General features: G+C 45.0%; 1 protein-coding gene across 1 annotated transcript in view; it reads right to left on the bottom strand.

Moving 5' to 3' along the window:
• HMCN1 (hemicentin 1) overlaps nucleotides 1–21,404 on the bottom strand; it is a 447,479-nt gene that overhangs the window by 97,688 nt on the left and 328,387 nt on the right. Inside the window, exons 58-71 of the mRNA XM_062211414.1 lie at nucleotides 19,976–20,089; nucleotides 16,995–17,182; nucleotides 15,438–15,534; nucleotides 10,631–10,792; nucleotides 9,771–9,884; nucleotides 9,457–9,659; nucleotides 9,092–9,173; nucleotides 8,854–8,985; nucleotides 8,138–8,287; nucleotides 5,449–5,608; nucleotides 3,445–3,569; nucleotides 3,048–3,231; nucleotides 2,030–2,127; nucleotides 543–821 (exon numbers count right to left, since the gene is read on the bottom strand). Of these exons, the coding sequence (XP_062067398.1) occupies nucleotides 543–821; nucleotides 2,030–2,127; nucleotides 3,048–3,231; nucleotides 3,445–3,569; nucleotides 5,449–5,608; nucleotides 8,138–8,287; nucleotides 8,854–8,985; nucleotides 9,092–9,173; nucleotides 9,457–9,659; nucleotides 9,771–9,884; nucleotides 10,631–10,792; nucleotides 15,438–15,534; nucleotides 16,995–17,182; nucleotides 19,976–20,089 (2,088 nt within the window). The remainder of the gene's footprint in view (nucleotides 1–542; nucleotides 822–2,029; nucleotides 2,128–3,047; nucleotides 3,232–3,444; nucleotides 3,570–5,448; nucleotides 5,609–8,137; nucleotides 8,288–8,853; nucleotides 8,986–9,091; nucleotides 9,174–9,456; nucleotides 9,660–9,770; nucleotides 9,885–10,630; nucleotides 10,793–15,437; nucleotides 15,535–16,994; nucleotides 17,183–19,975; nucleotides 20,090–21,404) is intronic.

The raw sequence follows: 21,404 nt of genomic DNA, 5'->3' as shown, positions 1-21,404 counted from the left end.
TTGGAATACATACTTTAAATGTTAATTGCAATCCACACAAAAGTAAATAGAACTAGACTACTTGAAATGAGTATCCCGACTATAATCTACAGATTCGGGATAATATATAACAGTATAAATACTAGGGTTTTTCATCAAATTTTTATCTTCAGATATGCTTGTAGTTACTGAAGAAAATTGTAAAGTTACTTATCAACTGGCTAAAACACTTTCTCAACTAACGGTCTTACAAGTAAGGGTTTTCATCTTTTTAGATACATACAAGGGAATTTCAAAGTCTGTGGACAAACGGAATTAAAAGATGAGTTTATTTTGGGGTAAAAATTTTATAAAAACCACGCACAGTTTTCTATGAAGTTCTTGAGGGCCCCTCATAGGACGACACAACTTAACACACTTCAGATGAGAGCAAGTGCAGGTGAGCCACAAAACTGAGATACAGACACTACACTCTTCGCTCCACTGTTGGTGCTAACACCTGCTTCCTGCGAAGCCTGGCACTTGCTTCCCCACCACGCCACATCTGCTGAATCTTCACTTACCTAGAACCTTCAGGACAAAGTGCTTGCTGACCTCCCCAGCCTCACTGGAGGCCACGCAGGAATACCTTCCCGAATCCCGAGTCTCTGCTTCCACGAGCTGCAGGACCATGGCCTGAGTACTCAAGGTCAGACGGGCCTCGAGCCCCAGCGGCTGCCCCTCTTTAAGCCAGGACACACGGGGGGCTGGGGTTCCGTGTGGGAAGCAGGACATGGAAGTGGAGCTGCCTTTGACGACTGTGATTTCTTCTGTCCCCAGTGCATTGTCTATACTGGGTGGTGCTACATAGGAAACGAAACAGGAAAAATTCATGTAGCTTTGTAATGAGATCTACTAAAATAAAACATTAAAGTAATTCTACCCTTAAAACTACATCCTTTAAAATAGCACACAGGAACTTATGATGTTACTAAAAACATCTACTTATCTATTACGTATGCCAATTATTCTTCCAGATACTAGCAAGGAAGCCTCAACCTTGTTTTCTTGTAGAGTATACAATTAGTATGCTTTAAATTGTGGTGATTTTTAAATGTCTTAAGCATGTCTCTTTAATTCATTATAATATATACATTAGCTCTTGTAGTCTACTTTCAACTACTTTATGTTGGATAAATAAAATAAAACCAAGTCCAGGAGTAAATTTCATGTAATCCTACGTAAGTCATTTGTAGCTTACCGTCAGCAGTTACTTAAGTGTTCTGTGATGTTTGTGGGGACTGAGAAATGTGAACTAGCAAACCTAGTACTTCAGAAAGTGAATGCTTTGAATTTTCTACATATACACACGTAGAAAGACACATATGTGTACATGTATACATTCATATTTTAAACGCTCTATATGAGCTACTAATATTATTTTTAAAAAGGCTTGACTGTTTCTTTTTTAAACTCATACTCTTTCATTTTTATTTCAGTGGAGCAACAGATCTTCCATCCACTGGCTCACTCCCTAAATGCCCGGAACGGCTGGGCCTGGAACACACTGAAGCCAGGATCCGGGAACTCTCTCTGGGTTTCCCATGTGGGAGGTGGGGCCTCTAGTCCTTGAGTTGTCATCTGTTGCTTCCCAGGATGCACATTAGCAGGAGGCTGGACTGAAAGCAGAGTGGTCTAGACTCACACCAGGCACTCCGACGTGGGATGTGCATGTCCCAAGTGGTAACCTTAGCTGCTGTGCCTAACGTCTGCCTCCTTGACTTTTTCTTTGCATGAAGAGACAGGTCTTTTATCTGGATTGAAATGTTATTTTTAAAACTCTAGACTTGATTTCCAATTTAGAAGAGTATTTCGACAGACAGTACAGGCCAACATATATGGACTCCTGGGGAGAAAAGGCACTGTTCCCCAGGGAGTAAGATCTTTTCTCACCAATCCTTTCTGATAGAGGCAAATCAGATTTCTTAATCAGTGGGGAGGTCAGTCTCTAAAGATCAGCCTGCTGCTCAGCACGGGCACGCAGCAGAGGGTGGGCATTGCTGTGCCGTACCGAACACCTGCAGGCTGTAGTGCTTCTTGTCCACCCCGGCTCTGTTGGAGGCCACGCACGTGTACACAGCAGCATCCAACACCTGGGCCCTCACGATCCTGAAAAACAATGCGACAACATGTCCTCATTGGATCCCATTTGATATGTACAAATAAAATAATCAGGATTTGTAAATAATTATGGAGCGTAATTTATGTTGGAAGATTTTTAGCTATGGAGCTTATCATCTACCACACAACACGGGGGTGCCCGAGATGCCACTAATCCTACAGAGCGACAGCGAGCCACTGAAAATGTAACACAATTTACAGGGTAAATACTTCCAAAGGTATATTAACAGAGAATGATGCTAACTTGAAGATCGCGTGATCATAACAGGCATTTTCCTACCACCTGAGGCTTTGGCTAAAATAGCAATTCTGGAAAATACATACACTCAGTCACGAGACCAAGTCTGTGAAAGACATAGCTTATACACATTTACTAAAACATAAGCATTTTAGGCTAGTGCCGTGGCTCAACAGGCTAATCCTCCGCCTAGTGGCGCCGGCACACAGGGTTCTAGTCCCAGTCGGGGCGCCCGATTCTGTCCCGGTTGCCCCTCTTCCAGTCCAGCTCTCTGCTGAGGCCCGGGAGTGCAGTGGAGGCTGGCCCAAGTGCTTGGGCCCTGCACCCCATGGGAGACCAGGAGAAGCACCTGGCTCCTGGCTTCGGATCAGCGCGGTGCGCCGGCCGCGGCGGCCATTGGAGGGTGAACCAATGGCAAAGGAAGACCTTTCTCTCTCTCTCACTGTTCACTCTGCCTGTCAAAAATAAAATAAATAAACAAAACATAAGCATTTTAAATAAGAATAAAACTATTTCAATTATATGTATTTTATCCTCCCTCTACTGAAACTGTTGAAAGGAAAAAAAAAAAAAACAACAGTAAAAGCTTAGGAAAAGTATTTCTTAAATGCTATTAAGGCTAGGAAAGAGTTCATAGTTGGGTACTTGTTGACACGCAACAAAAGCTCACCTGACAACCTGCCCTGCTGACAACAAGCGAACGCGGGAGGAGAGAGGCAGCGGGAGCCCACTCCTCAGCCAGGTGACCTGCGGCGGCGGCGTCCCCGCGGCTCTGCATTCGATGTTTACTGAGGTGTCCACCAAAGCCGTGAGTTTATCTGCTTCTTCTTTATTGCCCTCGATTGTAGGTGGAACTATTTCATGAAGAGCGTGAGAGAGCAAGCGACAGAGAGAGAAAGGGAAGGATGTACTGTTAGTTGAAATGATCTCAACCGGACTTGTCCACATTTCTGCTTTGATCCCCAAAGGAACTGGTCTTGGCAACAGACTTGGCCCTCAATGCTCAGGCACCGCTGCTGGACCGCTCCGGAGTAGCGCAGGGAACACGGGTGCTCACTCATATTTACCGTAGACATTCAAGTTAAAGATTTGGTCTTCTTCTCCGGCAGGATTAGTAGCCACACACGTGTATTTCCCCGCATCAGATGCAAGCGCGCCGTAGATGTTTAATGTGCTGCCACCGGCAGTCACCCTGTGAAAAGCAGGTAAAGAGGCCCTGAGATGGTCCATGCAAGCCAAGGTCTAGAAAACGCGGCCCAGCTAACTGTGTTCTCCGAAAATCACCACCCTAAACTGATGTCTTCACTTTGGATATAATGGCTGGCATCTATGTTGCTAAGTTCATGGACGCTTGTATTATCTACCACATCCATCTACTAAAGTGAGAGCTAGTGAGATGGATAGAGATTTCAGGAAAGTACTTCAACTCCACAGCAATGGTTCTCATCCATCACTCCTGAGAAAACAGGGAATGAACAAAGTCAAGGCTTGGAACGCCTTGATTCAAATCATTGGCAAAGACATTTCATTCTCAGAATAATGTCTTCTTATCAATACACAATTTAAATTATATGAAAATCATAAAACTTCTGGAATAAAAATTGAAGACCATAAATAATAAAACCATTGTGAGCAAAAACAGATTTTATTTAAACTGTGATAATTTGGTATCATGTGTGAATCTATTTTGCAAAAAAAATTTTTCCACAAATTATTACAGCTTTTCCTTTGATTAACCTAATAATAAATGAATCAAATTCAGTTAAATAATTAAAGGTATCTAAATTAATATTATTGCATTATTGGCTCTCTTTTACATAATTACTAAACAAAACTTCCTGTATTTTATGACAAGATTAAATGTTATCTACAGTTACTCCTACACTATTGATTTCATTAGAATCTCTCAATGTCAAAAGTTAATATTCTATTTATACTGTACATTACAAAATACGATTATTGAGTTACTGTATCATTACCCTAGCCTAGTTGTATTTTTTCTTTTCCAAAATATGAAGTTTAAAATTTCATGAGTTTATAATCTATAATCTATAATAAAGATTAATTTAAAGACCGATGAGGCCGGCACCATGGCTTAACAGGCTAATCCTCCATCTAGCGGCGCTGGCACACTGGGTTCTAGTCCCAGTTGGGGCGCCGGATTCTGTCCCGGTGGCCCCTCTTCCAGGCCAGCTCTCTGCTGTGGCCAGGGAGTGCAGTGGAGGATGGCCCAAGTGCTTGGGCCCTGCACCCCATGGGAGACCAGGAGAAGCGCCTGGCTCCTGGCTTCGGATCAGCGCGATGCACCGGCTGTAATGGCCATTGGAGGGTGAACCAACGGCAAAAAGGAAGACCTTCCTCTCTGTCTCTCTCTCTCACCATCCACTCTGCCTGTCAAAAAGAAAAAAAAATTATAGATGATAGATGAGAAAATACACTCCAACTCCTTGAATTTAAAATACTGGTTCAGAATGATACACTGTACAGCACACCTGATTAATGTCCACTAACGCATATATTACTCATGTGGTGTATGTAACAGGGCTTTGCGAGAAGGTCAACTGTCCTTCCAAGGGGATCTGTGGTTGGAGGCTCCATTCTGTCTCTGTAGTACTGGCAATAAGTGGGATTCGCACAAACCAGTGTGAGAACAAACAGAGGACCGTGCTGTTCTGTCTTCTGTCAACGTGAGCCAAGCAGCATGGCAATGGTGGGAATAAACTGGCTTGATTTTAGCAGGAAAGAACTAATTACTTTATGATGTGGACTTTGCACAACTATCGTGCGACTAATAAACATTTTTGGAGAGACTGAGGAGATCTTAGAACACAGCATAGGTAGGTAATGGCCATGGGGACAGACACACAGACACAAACACATGTTTTTGAGAGTCCTCCAAAGAGAATTTCTGTGTCCAACTTTCCAAAAATTTATCTTTTCCCTTTGTGAATGTAATGAGAGCCAAGCTCCAATGAGACAGAATTTGGTATTATTATTCTCATGAGCTTTGAAGCATAAAGTACCGCTGAAGACCTTACAATTTATAATGTAAAAATTCTTTCAAGACATACCTAATTCTTTCTGCTTCCCTATGAGTTATGGGCTTCCCATCTCTTCGCCACTGAATGAGTGGCGTGGGGACGCCATCCGCATTGCAGACCAGCTCAACATTTTCCCCCAGAAGGACGCTGACTTCGCTTGGAATTTCAGCACCAGCAATAGTTGGAGGAACTTGGAAAGATAATTAAGGACTTTCATTAACAAGGCACAGGGTATGATTCTAATGAATGCAACATGATCACAGAACAACATGCCATTTCTACTTCACATTCCTCCCAGATGATGGTTCAAGATCAAACTATTGTCATCCTCACATGTCATTTTAAATGAGAAAGATAATAGAATCATTTCCATATTCCTGGTACATTTGTAAGTTGATATAATTATTCAGTCATGGGGCCTGTGACAGATCTAACTTAATGGGTGCCATTCCTAGCCTGAAAAACTGATATTCCTCCTGGATCTCAGACTCTCACGGTTTTTGTTCTCTTTTGACTAAGCCATCTTTGGTTTTTACTTTAATGATCTGATCAAGAAATAATGAATACTAGCAATGCAATCACAGACACCATCGAAACCTTATTCTGTTTCATTGTAGTGGCTGTAGCTCATATCAGCTCACAGGAGCGAATTTTGGACATCTTCCCAACTCCACGAGAAGTAACAGCACACTGGAGCTTTAAATGGACTTTAGTTGGAAGATTTAGACCATAGAAACTGGCAAAGACTGGCAACAAATCAGCACCTATCTTTTTGAGAGTCAGTAGTTGAAAATAACCAGCATAGCACAGTATAATCTCTTCAAATCTCACTTCCATTACCCACATTATAATAACAACACCACATCTGTAAAACTCACCACACTAAAGAAGCTGAGTCGGAGGGATTAGACAAATCAGTGACAAGCCCAGGAGGAGCCTCCTCTGCATAGGCTATCTTTACTCTTAGGACACACTAAAGTGTAGAAGCAGCCCGGTAAACGTTTGCTCATACACATCTAGGCTATCATTGCTACCTATTTTCATTAAGGCATCCAACACAATTATGCATGCGATTTCCAAAAATTACTCTCTAAATCACTCTTTCCTTTATGCTTCTGAAACCTCAAAATGTCACTCATCTCTACAGAGAGACCACTGATAGTCATAAACTTATTTTTATTTAATTTCATCTCTTTTGGAATTAGCTTTACAGAGTATATAACAGGCAGATAATAATCACAATTAAATTTTTATTTGACAGGCAGAGTTAGACAGTGAGAGAGAAACAAGAGAGAAAGGTCTTCCTTCCGTTGGTTCACCCCCCAAATGGCCGCTACGGCCGGAGCTACGCCAGTCTGAAGCCAGGAGCCAGGTGCTTCCTCCTGGTCTCCCACGTAGGTGCAGGGGCCCAAGCACCTGGGCCATCCTCCACTGCCTTCCCGGGCCACAGCATAGAGCTTGACTGGAAGAGGAGCAACTGGGACTAGAACCTGGTGCCCATATGGGGTGCCAGTGCCACAGGCGGATTAACCAAGTGAGCCACGGCGCTGACCCCATTTAAATTTATAATGTATGAGGAATTCTTTAGTAACTATAATAAAATTATAAAAAATACTTCAACTTAGTTTCAAGCTACAATTCCATCTCAATTTCAACACCGAGCCAGAAGTAACGCTTAAAGGTTTATAGAAAATCAAAAGGGAACAAGTTATTCCTACGGTGCTCAGTACTATGCTGGGACATAGCAGGTGCTCATCAAACACTTGTTCAGTGAATTTATGTTCCTTATTCTCATCCCAATTAGTATAAGATTAACATTTACTTGAAAGATAACTAATCTCTTACAAGTGGCTAGATCATAATACACTCTCTTCATAAAGTGTTACTTTCTGTACAAAAGTTTTAAATAAATTGCTGTAACATAATGTAATACATACCATGGGAAGGTAACAATTTTACTAAAAATGGAAAAAATGGATATTACCAAATTTCTACTATTCTTCTTTCCTAGATTTATGTCCATTTCCATGAAAATAGAATCTATTGGTAAATGGAAGACAGAAAACTGACAACTGTTTTTCTTGATTAATAATTTTGAATCAATGATCAATATGCTTTTAAATGTGGACTCCTGGGGCCAGCACTCTGGCAAAGCGGGTAAAGCCTCCACCTCCATCCTATATGGGTACCGGTTTGAGTCCTGGCTACTCCACTTCCCATCCAGCTCTCTGCTATGGCCTGGGAAAGCAGTGGAAGATGGCCCAAGTCCTTTGGCCCCTGCACCTGCGTGGGAGACCTCGAAGAAGCTCCTGACTCCTGGCTTTGGATCAGCACAGCTCTGACCATTGCAGCCAACCGGGGAGTGAAACAGCAGATGGAAGACCTTTCTCTCTCTCTTTGCCTGTCCTTCACTGTGTAACTTTTTTTTTTTTGACAGGCAGAGTGGACAGTGAGAGAGAGAGAGACAGAGAGAAAGGTCTTCCTTTGCTGTTGGTTCACCCTCTAATGGCTGCCGCGCTGCGGCTGGCGCACCACGCTGACCCGAAGGCAGGAGCCAGGTGCTTCTCCTGGTCTCCCATGGGGTGCAGGGCCCAAGCACTTGGGCCATCCTCCACTGCACTCCAATAAATCAGTCTTTAAAACAAAATGTGGACTCTTTTGAACTATGGATGCAATATGACACAGAAACTGGACACAGGTCACAGTGCGCACAGCGTACCCTGGATGGAGAGGACGTAGCTTTTCTGTGCCGTCCCCTCCGCATTTGAAGCAGCACAGGTGTAGTTTCCACTGTCGGAACGCTGGGACCGGGCAATCTGGAGTTTGCCACCTCCAGACAAAACATGGACTTCAAGTGCGTTGGAATTTTCTACAGGTCGAAACAAAGCAAGTAAGACACACAAAGGCTTTTATTTCTAATATCCCTCCAATTTAACATAAAAACGTTGCGTTTTATAAAAATGTCTGAGACAGCTGAGGTGGAGGGAGGTTGATGCCAGGAGTCCAGAACTCTATACAGGTCTCCCGCATGGGTGGCAGGGCCCAAGCACCTGAGCCATCACCCTGCTGCCTCCCAGGATTTACCTTAGCAAAAAGCTGTAACAGACAGCGGAGTCAGGACTTGAACTCATGTACTTGATAATGGGCTGCCACTGGAAAGCCCAAGCTTAACTGCTAGGCCATATGCCTATCCCTGTACTTTTATTTTAAATGAGAGCCTTTCTGAACAAAGGAGGAGGGAGGGGAAGGAGAGGGAGGGGGAGGGAGAGGGAGGGGGAGGGGGAGGCGGAGAGAGAGAGAAACCTCCCTTTATAAATGAATGATGCTCCAGCGTATTAGGCTTTCTTGAACCATACACAGCTGTGAGCACAACACTGGAAATGCCCTAGTTTACAAATCCAGTGGGACAGAGCAAGGCACGCACAGCCGCAATACCTATAGGCCTGTGGTTCTTCAGCCAGGCTATGGTGGGAGGTGGGATTCCAGTGGCGTCACATGTCAAGGTCACAGGACTGCCGGCAGTCTCCACTATCATTTCTCTTTCAGGCCCTTCAATACTGGGTGGCACTGTAGAAACACAAGGAAATCATGTGTTTCACTGAGCAAATTCGGGACACTTTCTTTCATTTGCATATCTGAAGGAAAAAGAGTTGTATTAGAGGCAGATGCTCACCATAAACATTGAGGTGGAAATTTTTATCATCTCGTCCTGCTACATTTATAGCTCTACATACATACTGGCCTGTGTCAGACACCTAAAAGAAAAAGATACTATTGTATGTGCTCCATTGAGTGACAGATGACCAATTTCACTGCTCAGGAGCAGATGAAATCCTCAGTCATCTTTCATCTTTATGCTCAGATGCCCCCGTTCTAATGGCCTTCCATGAGCCTGATTTCTTTTTAAACCAAATAATGTCAATGGCACCAGTCATGTATTTTTTCATTCATGACAGTACTGGGAATTTGCGACTATCAGTGATCTCCTCCACAACCCAGCCAAGGAGTCATGACACCAAGCAAAAACCAAAGATGCACCTCGGCGTTCTCGATGTGCAGTGTTTGTCCATCAGCTAGAATCCGCACGCGCTGAGATTCGGCCACCATCCGCCCGCTCTTGTACCAGGTGACCACGGGAGGCGGGACAGCGTTCGACTCACACTGCAGAGACACGGGAGCTCCCTCTCTCACAGTCACTGCAGAAAGAGCTTCACTGCCGCCATCTTTAATGCTCGGAGGCACTGAAGGAAGCAAACAGAACAGAGGATTCCCGTCCATGAAGGTGATCAGATACAGACCACTGAGAATCTGCTCAAAAACGAAAGAGCTGCAAGAGAGGAGTGAAAACAAACCATAAATAGTCAGCGACACTTGCTTCTTGCTTTCACCAGCTGGGTTGATAGCAACACAAGTATATTCACCTCCGTCAGAAACCTTGGCTCGAATAATTTGCAGAGTTCTACCACCTGTGGGAAAATACAACTCAAACTGAAGACTGGTACAGAGTTCTAGTAACTACTTATCAATAAGATGAGTAGAAAAACATATCCTTTCCCTAACAATAACATTTATTTAGAAGCACTCATATTTAAAATGAAATCATGCAATTTGTTTTGCTAGATTTTTATTTATGAGTCTGCCTCCTTATAAATGAAGAAATTCATAGCATTTTCCTCTTTAGTAACCAAACATGGACAGTAAAACTGATATAGGTTCCAGTGAACAAAAACTATATTAACTAGTATTTTATGGGTTTAAATTTCCCACAGAGCAGTTATTAAACCACCCCCCACCCATATCGTCCGTCCATCCATCCATCCATCCATCCATCATACTAACCCGGGCCTATGCTTATCTATTTACTCACATACCTATCTAGTCTACCACTTATTATAAAACTTACAATAAAACCAATGGCTTTATTCAACAAATGTACTATTTACCACAAAACCACTTGGAATTACCAAGCTGTTCTGTTCCTAAATTTCATAATGTTCCAAAGGAGATATTATTATTTTACATTCTCATGAAAATTATAAAAGCCCATACATTCTTTGCCTTATGGTCCCAAATGGGTGAACAGAGGCATTGATTGTGAACAAATAAATTAACAAAACCAAGGTTTGGAAAGACACTAACTTGAAATGCAACTCATCTCAAAATAAAGGAAAATGAGAAAGTTCAGCCCACGCTAAAAGAGCAAATTCCTTACCAGGCACAATGAGAGCATTTGTGCTTGGCTTGATGGGCTGTCCATTCTTGAGCCAGGTGAGATCAGCTGGTGGAAAACCAGTGACCTCACATGTCAAAGAGATGAAACTGCTCACCACAACCGTAAGGTTTTCAGGGTTAGGACCAACGACACTGGGAGGAACTACAAGAACAAATATATTAAAAGTGAAACCGGGTTATCAGTAACATATACTTCAATTCACCACATGTAATCCAACCACTGCACTGTGCTAAAGCAATGAGCTTGTTTTTCATCCACTAATCAATTCTGCTATCTTATTCCTTTACAAACATTTATTGAATACTTACTGTATTCTAGACACTGTATCAGGTGCTGAGGCAATGCAAAAAATGCAACAGACCTAAACCATGTGGAGTTGGTAATCTGGTGGCTGTGGTGGACAGGGAACGGAAGGTAACAGTTATGAGTTTTAGTGGCTATGATGTGCCACACACTGTCCTAGACACTTCATGTGTCCTACCGTACAGAATCCTCAAACACCTCATGTGTTCCTAACCTGGACTTCACAGACAAGAAAGCTGAGGCACAGAGAACTTAGCAACTTGCCCGAGGACTTTCCAACAGACAGATCTGTGAGCCATGCAGTCTGGCTCCAGAACCCTTACTCTTGGCCACTGATCTGCACTGTCTAGTAATCACAAATGTGATGGGTGCTGATCAGAAGAGAAGGGTGATGCCAGGGAACTACCCTAGTGTGAAGAAAGTGACATGTAAGACAATACTCGAAATCTGAGTAGGAATGAGTAAGTAGAAGAGAGGAAATGAGTGTATCTTCCAAGAAGAAGGAATAGCAAGAAAGGCCTCAATGGGAAAAGGGCACGGCCCTCATAAGGTGAAGTGCACAGAGCAAGGTGGGGATGGGGAGGCAGTACATTAAGGACAAGGCAAGCATAAGATGCTATAGGGTCTTCCGGGTGTCACTAAAGATGCTGAAATATGGCCTGAGAATGGGAAGCAGAGCAATGCCGCAACCAAAAATTCATTTAAAGATGCCAGCATGGCTGTAGTGCAGACAACCTGGCAACAATTCTGAAAAGTGTGGTGACCCCAGAATACTTTGCAAGTAGAATGACCAGGACTCCGTGTTTTGGGGGTACAATTTAGGGAGGGGTAAGAGTCCGAGTGACATCCATTCTTCTATCTTGAACAGTGTATAGACAATGGTGGCCTTGCCTAAGACAGAGTTCTTCGGAGGAGGACCGTATTTTTGGGAGAAGATTGCATGTCCAGCTTTATAGCTGTTGTTTCAGGGTGGTTATCTCACATTTGTGACAACAAGTGGATATGCAGACACAAGGATCTGCAGCTCTTGAGTGGGCCCTGGCTGAAATAAAAATTCATATTACACAGGCAGTAACTGAAACTGGGGAACACATGAAATCCCCTCGGACAAGGCTGGGGAAGGAACAGTCTGGGGAGCTAACACGTCATAGCGGGGCAGATGCAGAGCCACAAAGGCTCCTGGGACGAGACTAGCGAGGCAAGGCATAGAGGAGGGCTGTGGGAGTTCTGGGAACAGTGACCAAGCATACCGAGCTCTCAGATGTAAGAAGACAGAGCCTGGAGGATGCCTGCGGGCCCAAGTGGTTACCTCAGTGACAGCTCCACTGGAACGAGATGGCGGGAGCTGGCACGAATGCAGGGTGGCCCGAGGTGGGGACAGGAAACAGACATTCTGCACAGTCAGCTGTGCACAGGGGAGTAGGCTGCAAGGCAGGCGGGGATGCTCGTTAGGTCTAAGGAAGACCTTTTTCTGTTACAATGGAGAGGACAAGCAAATTTACTAAGTGCCACTGGGAAGGGGCAGTGAGGAGGAAGAGAGAAGGCAACAGGCAGGAATCTGGAGTGAGGTTAGTCTCCGGCCTCTGGGAGGTAGGGGTGCGTCCCACTGTTGCTGGACAGGAGCAAGGGCAGCGAGAGCAGCCGGAAGCACCCTCGATGCCATGGCAGAACGTGAGGCGGATTCTACGGCAGGAACTTGGGGAAAGAGGCCTCCTTTTCCCCTGTGAAACAGGAGGTGAGGGCACTGAGAAAAGTGGGAGGGGGCTGTTACGCCCTGAAGGTTGCATTCCCCAACCATTTCTTATGTGGAAGCCTTAACCCCTAGTGTGACTGTATTTGAAGCTGGGGCCTTTACAGACGCAACTGAGGTCAACGGAGGCCCAAAGGGTGGCCCCAGACCTTAGGCTGTGTCCTTCAAGGAGAGCCAGCAGAGAGCTGAAGCTGGCTCAGACTTTCTCTCCCCTTTCCTCCGAGTGTGCTCAGGAGCGAGCACAAAGCAGCTGCACGAAGCCAGGCAGAGCCGTCTCCAGAAACCAACCCTGCTGGTGCCTCGATCTCGGGAGGAAGTCCAATCTGCTGTTCGAGCCACACAATCTATGGTATTTTGTTATCACAACCCAAACACAGTAAATCAGCAGCCACACGACATTTGAGCAGGAGCTGAAGGTGCTGAGAGAGTCATGGAGGGGCAGACAAGAGTGCTATCCCACACTGTATGCAAAGCCCAGCAGAAGCTGTTACTACGAATTTACAGACACCAACACTCCTGACACCAAGATGTCCTCCAGCCACAGCAAGCTACCTACCTAGGTGCATGTGTGGTGCAGGTGTGGAATTCAGTGGGTAGCAACAGAGGGAGCAGCTAAGCATCAAATTTCGGTGGTCAGCCTGCCTGGGCAGAACCTTGTTCTGCACCTGCCAGCTGTGTCATCTGGAGCACTCCACAGAGCTTCATATTAGCCTTGGGTTTCTAATCAAAGAGGCATACAATGGTACCAAGCCCCTGTGGTTACCGAGGTGAGTGAAATGACCTATAAACATGTGGCACGGCACCCCACAGGGATGACACAGCTAAAACATCACCACTGCTACTACTTGCAGATTTGAGCTTTCACTGAGCAAGAGTGATGGGAACGTGTGGGCTAGGAGGAGTGACTGACATGCTGTGCCTCGAAAATCAAGCCAGATGTGCAGGAAAGGGAGGGGTGCAAAAAACCGAGGCCGGCAGCCTGAAGGTTAGGGCACCAGGGAACAAGCATGGCTGCAGTGGGTCTAACAAATGGCGAGGCTTTAAATGAAAAGAATTTATTTTCTCTCAAATGAATTTCCCAGTATTTAATTGAGAGGTTCCTTACAGGCAGAATAAAAAGCACCCTTGAACCCTGACCCTTAATGGAAAACACTGTGGACCACTTCCTCTCCAGGCTTTCCTGTTCAGATGTTTCTGTTCAAGTAGAATAAATGAGCAACAAATGGTTATTTAGCAGAAATCACTCTGGGTTTAGGGAGGCCAAGACGAGTAAGACAATGGCTGTTGAAGCCACAGGCGAGAGGGAAAGACACGGAGGCCAACAGATGAGACAAGAGGGCACACGAAGCTGCCGTAAGCCGGGTACTCCAAGGTGCTTTCTGTCACCTAGAGGAGGAGACACTAATCTGCCTTGAAGAAGCAGGGACGGCAATCACCACTCTAACTCTTCAACATTTACTATACTATACAGACTGGAATGTGTGCTTTCACAAGTGGATCTGTTTAATTTATTCATTCTGGGATTTTGTAACACATTTGTTTCTGTTTCAGCCTGAGCTACTCATTCAAAAACCTCAGACATCTGTTAAGCACCTACAATGCACTACCTACCACACTAAGACTAGGAGTACACAGAGTGTCAGGTGTCTGTGACACAAACACTGCACATGGGCAGACATTAATACTCCCTGTGGGTCACGGCAAGAGACAATGCCCATCACGCTCTACACAAGTCCATGGAGGGACAAACTGCCCACGGGATTCCAAATTTCAGCTATTTCTTTCTTTTTTTTTCTTTTTTTTTTTTTTTTTAGTGGGAGGTAAAATAGCAAGGTTTATTAGGGTAGGGACATCCGTAAGGATGGATGGGCACCTCTCCAGAAAGGACCTGAGAGGGTGCCCAGTTGCTCGGACTGGGGGCGGAGGGGGGAGAAGGAGCGAGGTTACATGGTTGAGTGGAGAGATTACACCTGGCCAGACCAGGCGGGCGGCTCAGCAGAGGCAGAGGGCTGGGCGCCAAATTTCAGCTATTTCTAAAGCAAGCTGGAACTTCATCTTTGTATTCCTCACATAAAGGGAATCTCTTGTAATAATTTCCCCCATCTCCAAGTTAATATTCTGGTAGCAGCTATGTCTCCCCCACCCCCCAAAAAACCTAGTGTTTTTGGGGTACAGAGACAAGTGCTTTTTTCAGCAAAACAATACAATATTTATGGAGAGTCTAGCATGAATGAGAGCTTAAAGTGTCACAGATGAGTTAGGTGTGTCAGTGGTTTTAAGGAATTATTTCACTCCACAAAGAGATCTTCTCTTCTGCAGGGAGCGTACGGGGAGCAGAGGACATACCTCAGCACGGTTTCCACACCAGGGGAAGGAATGGGCTCCAGCCAGGAACAGTGGATAAATCTTTTGGAGTGGAAGGTCTCTCTCTGGTTCTAACATCACATAAACATGTCATCTCTGGGATTTCAAATTCTGATGTGAGTTTCAAATATGTAGAGTAATGCTGTGCTTTTAAGTGAGTAAAACAATACAGAAGTGCACTTCTAGAAGATCTGTACTTTATAAATCTTCCCAGCTACGGTGCGAAGGAGGGAAGACGACTGAATGCATGCAGGCCTCACACATTGTCCAAGTCATAAAATAAAGAAACAAGCCCGTGTGCTCTAAAAACGCGGGGTCCCTGCCTTCCTAAGTGCATCCTCACTGATGTTTCTGGAACTCTGCTCTTACCGTGGACATTGAGGTTAAAATACTTTTTGGCACTTCCGGCTGTGTTCTCAGCGACACACACATACCTGCCGATATCTGCTATTTGAGTATTCTGAATCTAAAGGAAAAATGAAGAAATTTTAAGTTTTTATAAAGCAATTTGTTGTATTTCTCAGTATTTTTTAGAAGAAATTAAACATACTCGTACCGGTAAATGCCTGGCAAACACAAGGCATTTTTGCACATACTCGTGTTGGTGCTGGTTTTTATTAGTTAGAACAAATACTTATTAATAAAATTTCCAGTCAGAAAATGCAACTTTACACATATTTGTGTATGTCACCAGCTGTAAAAAGTCCCAAATCACTCTCCCACGACCCTGTCGGTGCTCCAGTCGAGTGGCTGCCAAGAGGTCCAAGAGGAGCAGAAGAGGCGTGGTCTTGTGCTGGCCCTGGGACTGGCTTTGGCCAATGCAATGTGAAAGGAGCGACAGACAGGGCCCTTTCAAAACCGGGGCTTGTGCGCGTTTGCTTGCGCTTTTGGAATGCTACCACCACCATGTGAGGATGCCAAGGCTACCCTGCTGCAGGTACGGCACAGGGGGCAGAATCAGCCCAGCGAGGGCTCGAGACCAGCAGAGCCACTTCCGCAGCCCACAGCTCTCTGTAGACTCCTGAGTGTGTGCAGCTGAGAGCAGACACATCCTGAGCCGGGAAGCAGGTTTATGAGTAAATAAATGCTTACTGTCTGAGGCATTACGTTTGGAGCGGCATCTCTTCATGAGGTATCAGTTAGCTATAGACAGCTGTGTTTAGTGTATTCTGCAGAAATTTCTGTTCATCTATGCACCTTTGGCCCTGGACAAAAATCATGAAGTATTTTGGGATATGTTGTATGATCATCAAGTAGAAGTATCTATGATACTTAGAAGATACTTTGAAAAATCAAAGTATTTATCAGTAGTGTGACTGTTTTTTTCCTTTTTTTTTGTATGCAGAACTCCATGTGATATATCCTCACTGGAAACAATGACAGGTCTCACTGGGTTCATGGACCACTAGATTATCTATTACGTTCAAGTAGTAACTCATAAAATTGTATCGTAACTCAAGAATTGGTGTTATTTCTACAAGTATCCGAGTTTCTCTGAGGACACTTGAAAAAAAATATAGACACACTGATTGGTAAATAATAATCCAGGTTATTCATGTGGATTTCACTATTATTTATTATTGACCATTTGCCAACACAGGAAAAAAATGTTAACCTACGAGAAACCTTATGCCACCCAGAATTTTGCCATCAGAAACATGTAACAAAGGGGTGTAATAAAGAGTTCTTCCTATCTGGCTTTCCTCGTGAAGGCCATGTTTGCAGTAACTTCAAGGGTGTTAGTAGTGGTCACCTGTGCTAGTGGGTAGAATGAGCAAGAATTTTATCTTATATGTCTTTGATGATTCATGATATTTATAAACATAGTATTTGTTAACTAATTCAAATTATTTTTCAAAGTAGAAAAAAAAACCCAGTCATTATAAAACATACAGCCAAATAGCTGTTTTAGACTTTGACTTTTACCTGCAGGACTCTTCCGTTGGATAGGAGCTTATGACGAGTGTCTTCCGGCAAAGGCAGGCCATCCTTGTGCCAGGAAAGCTTGGGCACGGGGCTGCCGCTGGGTAGACACTCCATCTGCACGCTCCTGCCCGTCAGCACGGTGACCTCTTCAGGGAGATGGCTGTCGGCTCCCTTGATAACGGGGGGCACTAGGAAACGATTGCAACGAAGAGATAAGGACAGGCAACAGGTCTTGGCTGAATTATTCTGTTCTGACAACTTGGACAAGTTTGGGATGACAACACAGGCGCCAAGCTGGGGGAAGAAAACCATACTCCTCAAGCAACGTCTGGCACTCACATGGGGGTGTGAGGACAAAGTGCTTGAATCTGGGGTGTCCTGCTCAGGCTCTTTGCTTGCGCTGGGCCGACTCCTCTGATGGCATCAGTCCCACTGAGCGCAACCCCAACTTTCCCTCAGTGCCTCTCCTCAGCCCCTCCACTGTGCCTTCTGGGTTTTCAGGCAAACATCCTAGAAGCATGTGTGTAAGCGGTGGTCTGGATAAGTCATCTAAGTTACATCCTGGTAAGCACATCTGAAATGCTTGCACTTGGTCTTACTGGCAGGGAACTGTCTGGGCTTCTCAGAGTGTGTTCCCAGCCTCAGCAACGGTGGGAGCCTGGTGAGAAATGCAAATTCTTGGGCCCCATCAGATCTGCTCATCAGACATCTCCCAGACACCTGTGAACTGACTACCTCCCCAGGTGCCACTGATTTACATGCAAGTTTGAAGTCTGAAGTCTCACTCTAGATTTTCCTACATATATTCACTTTAATTTAAAATATATCTGTGGGGGGCCGGCACTGTGGGACAGTGGGTTAAAGCCCTGGCCTGAAGTGCCATCATCCCATATGGGCACTGGTTCGAGTTCTGGCTGCTCCACTTCCGATCCAGCTCTCTGCTATGGCCTGGAAAAGCAGCAGAAGATGAACGAAGTCCTTGGGTCCCTGCACCCATGTGGGAGACCTGGAAGAGGCTCCTGGCTCCTGGATTCCGATTGGTTCAGCTCCAGCTGTTGCAGCCATCTGAGGAGTGAATCCGTGGATGGAACACCTCCTTCTCTCTCCCTCTCCCTCTCCCTCTCTACTTCTCTCTGTAGCTCTGTCTTTCAAATAAAGAGAAAACTTTAAAAAAAAAATCTGTGGTATCAGGTATGAAAAAAAATCACATATTATCCACTAAATGAAAAAAATTATACTCTCATCTGCTGGGTTGGTTCACTCCCTTGATGCAATAGACAGATGCGGCTGGGCTGGAACCAAAGCCAGCAGCCGGAAATGCAATCCGTGTTTCCCACCTGAGTGGCAGGATCCCAATTACTTGGGCCATCACTGCTGCAGCCCAGGGTCTCCATGGCAGGAAGCTGGAGCCAGGAGCTGAGGCAGGAACTGAACACAGGCACGCTGACACAATGTAGGCATCTTAACCACTAGGCTAAATGTCAGGGACAATCCACAGAATTTTTAAAAATGGAAATGTTCAATAAACTAGGAAAGCATACGTTGACTATTTTGTAAAGGCAGAAATTAATTTTCACAATAAACAACCACTCTTCTGTTTGGAGCTTGTGTACTCTGTTTCACTCTGTAGCTTTGGCAATCAGTAAAGACAGCATGTCTATTACGTAGGTGAAGTCTTGTGCACTGGGATCTCCAGCAAGTAAACTAAGAGTCTGTAAGAAAAATAATCACGGCCACGGACCACGTGGTAGAATTTCAATGTTATTTTGAATGCATACTTTCACGTCCACACTGAAGTAATTTTGACTACACCTTACATGGCATACAACTGTACTATCTGAAGCAATGTTTGATAAATATGAAGCTTGACTTTCAGATTAATGAGGCTATCAGTAGACCGCGCATGAAAGCCAGTCAAGAGCTGAACAGCTGAGAGCTCATAGCAGTCCCCCCCAGCCCAGGGACTCACACAGAGGCCTCCACGCTGCTCTCTGCTCTGACCACTCCCAGGAGATCCTCCCCAGGGTAGGGACTGACACATAGAGGCCTCCACACTGCTCTCTGCCCTGACCACTCCCAGGAGATCTCCCAGCCCAGGGACTCACACAGAAAGGCCTCCACACCGCTCTCTGCTCTGACCACTCCTAGAAGTTTCCCCAGTGAGGGACTCACACAGAGGCCTCCACGCCGCTCTCTGCCCTGACCACTCCTCCTGCTGCCACCCTCTACCCCTGGATTACGGCACTCAGCGCTGTTCTCAGTGACCCTGCCTGTACCCGGGAGGTGAGGGGCAGACCCTGGGAATGCAACAAGGTCCAGGACCAGTTAGTTCTTCTTGCTTTGTACCCACTTTCCAACCCTAAGCTCACCTCCAACGTGCTTTCCAGCTTCTTTCCCATTCAAAATAACAGCTGAAGGCCGGACATGTTCCCTTGACCACCCAATCATCGTTCCACTTCAATGTAGCTGAACCCCTGTCCTTCCCAACCTGTACTATCACCTCCTACCACTCACTCTCAACTTCTTTCCTTCCCAACTTAAGTCAAAGTAAGCCAAGTGGCCGAGGATACTTCTTCACCATTCTTGACCTTGTTAGCACTGATTTCTGATTGGTTTCTCCCTTCTTTTCCCTATAACTCTTGTGGACCTTAAAATCTATGGCATGACCCATCCTGCCCTGATTAACGACCCCACAGCTGGTCACACCTGAGACCATCCAGCATGAACACCTCTACTCTCTGTGGGCTTACCTGCTACCTGGACAAAGACTGATGGCTACCGTACCCAAGTGCTGTCTCCAGAGCGCCTTGCCCAGTGCTGGCACTTGGCGAGCAATCGACAGGTGCGTGTCAAATAAACGAACCTAGAACTCTAGTGTCTTCCCTCTTGCACCTCTTTTTGGTAACAGTTTGCAAGTGTCAGTTCCCCAGAAGTACTCCTGAGTGACAGAACGCGGAATAAACAAAGGAGAACATGCGCACCAAGGACGCGGACGTCGTACTGGAGGGAATCTTCTCCAGCCTCATTGACGGCCACACACGTGTACCTCCCGGCGTCATCCACTTTGGCCCTGGGAATCTGAAGCACGTGCCCTCCTGCAAACAGACCACAGGACCTTTACTTCTCCCCACCTTAGAGTGAGCACGGCCAGCCACTGAGAGACGACCGCCACACATTTCCCTGCAGTACTCCTACTTCATCCGTGTTTAGTTTTAACCACCCAGAACACCTGTAATAAGCATTGAGCTATTTTACAAAAGTGACTCAATACTGCCTTTGACTCCATCTTGGGAGAAACGGGCCGCACATGCAGACACCCCTGGGGCAGGGCCGCCGCCCCCTGCTCCTCGCACCACATTCTATGTGGAACACGGCTACTGTGCAGTGACTGCTGGTTTTAGCTTTGAACATTTTTGGTATGGTTTACGTTGTTCCCTGCAAGTACTCAGGGGAGAAAGAAATATCCAGGGATAGGTAAATATGATCTTCAAAGAACAACTTCATATATTCTTAAACCTTCCATGTTAGTTCCATCTCAAACTTAGAAAAGTTACAGTTGAATAAAAACTTTTGCCCATGCGCACTAATTATTTATATTTTACTGCACTTACTTTATCTCTCTCTGTCATGTGTATATAATCTTTGTCTGAATCATTTGAGAAGGAGTTGGAGACATAGCACCCTTTTAGTCTACATTCTCACAAATCTGTATTTCCCAAGAACAAGGATAATCTTGTATATAACCACAGCACATGGATGAAAAGCAGGGCATTTACAATTGATACAAAACTACCACTGAATCCAAGGGCCATATTCAAAAATTTCATTCTTGTTGCAATAATGTCTTTTTACTCAGTTGCCATGTCTACTTAGTCTTCTTTCTTTTATTTTTGATTTCAGTTTTTCAAGATATTCTTTAATTGAGGGCTAATTCGCAGAACATTTATTTAACAGGCTGACCTTAAGCATACAAGTGGATGAATTTTGATAAGCCCCGAGTATTTCAATGCTTGTTAAACAGGAGCCCAGAAAATACTGTTATCCTGCAACGATTTAAACACCTCTATCAATAAGCCATGCCTTAACAAAATACTTGAAGCTAGTGATCTCTGCTATTTACTTATAAATGCATTTAATAAACCAAAGTAGTCACTACTTGAACATTAATATTGCAAGGCCCCTGACAGTCTCACGGCACTGATGGAGAAACGGAGGCACGAGGATGCAAAAGGACGCTGCAAGGTGGGTTGAAGGATCCTGTCGGTCTGAGGGGCTGACTGAGGTGCTCTGGCCTACCGAGACATTCCCATCGCGTCTGAGGGGCTGACTGAGGTGCTCTGGCCTACCGACACATTCCCACATGTCTGAGGGGCTGACTGAGGTGCTCTGGCCTACCGACACATTCCCATC

The sequence above is a fragment of the Lepus europaeus genome, chromosome 14, assembly GCF_033115175.1.
Source record: "Lepus europaeus isolate LE1 chromosome 14, mLepTim1.pri, whole genome shotgun sequence".
NCBI lineage: Eukaryota > Metazoa > Chordata > Mammalia > Lagomorpha > Leporidae > Lepus > Lepus europaeus.
The sequence above is the reverse complement of the archived record's forward strand: the minus strand, read 5'-3'. Positions and strand labels throughout refer to the sequence as shown.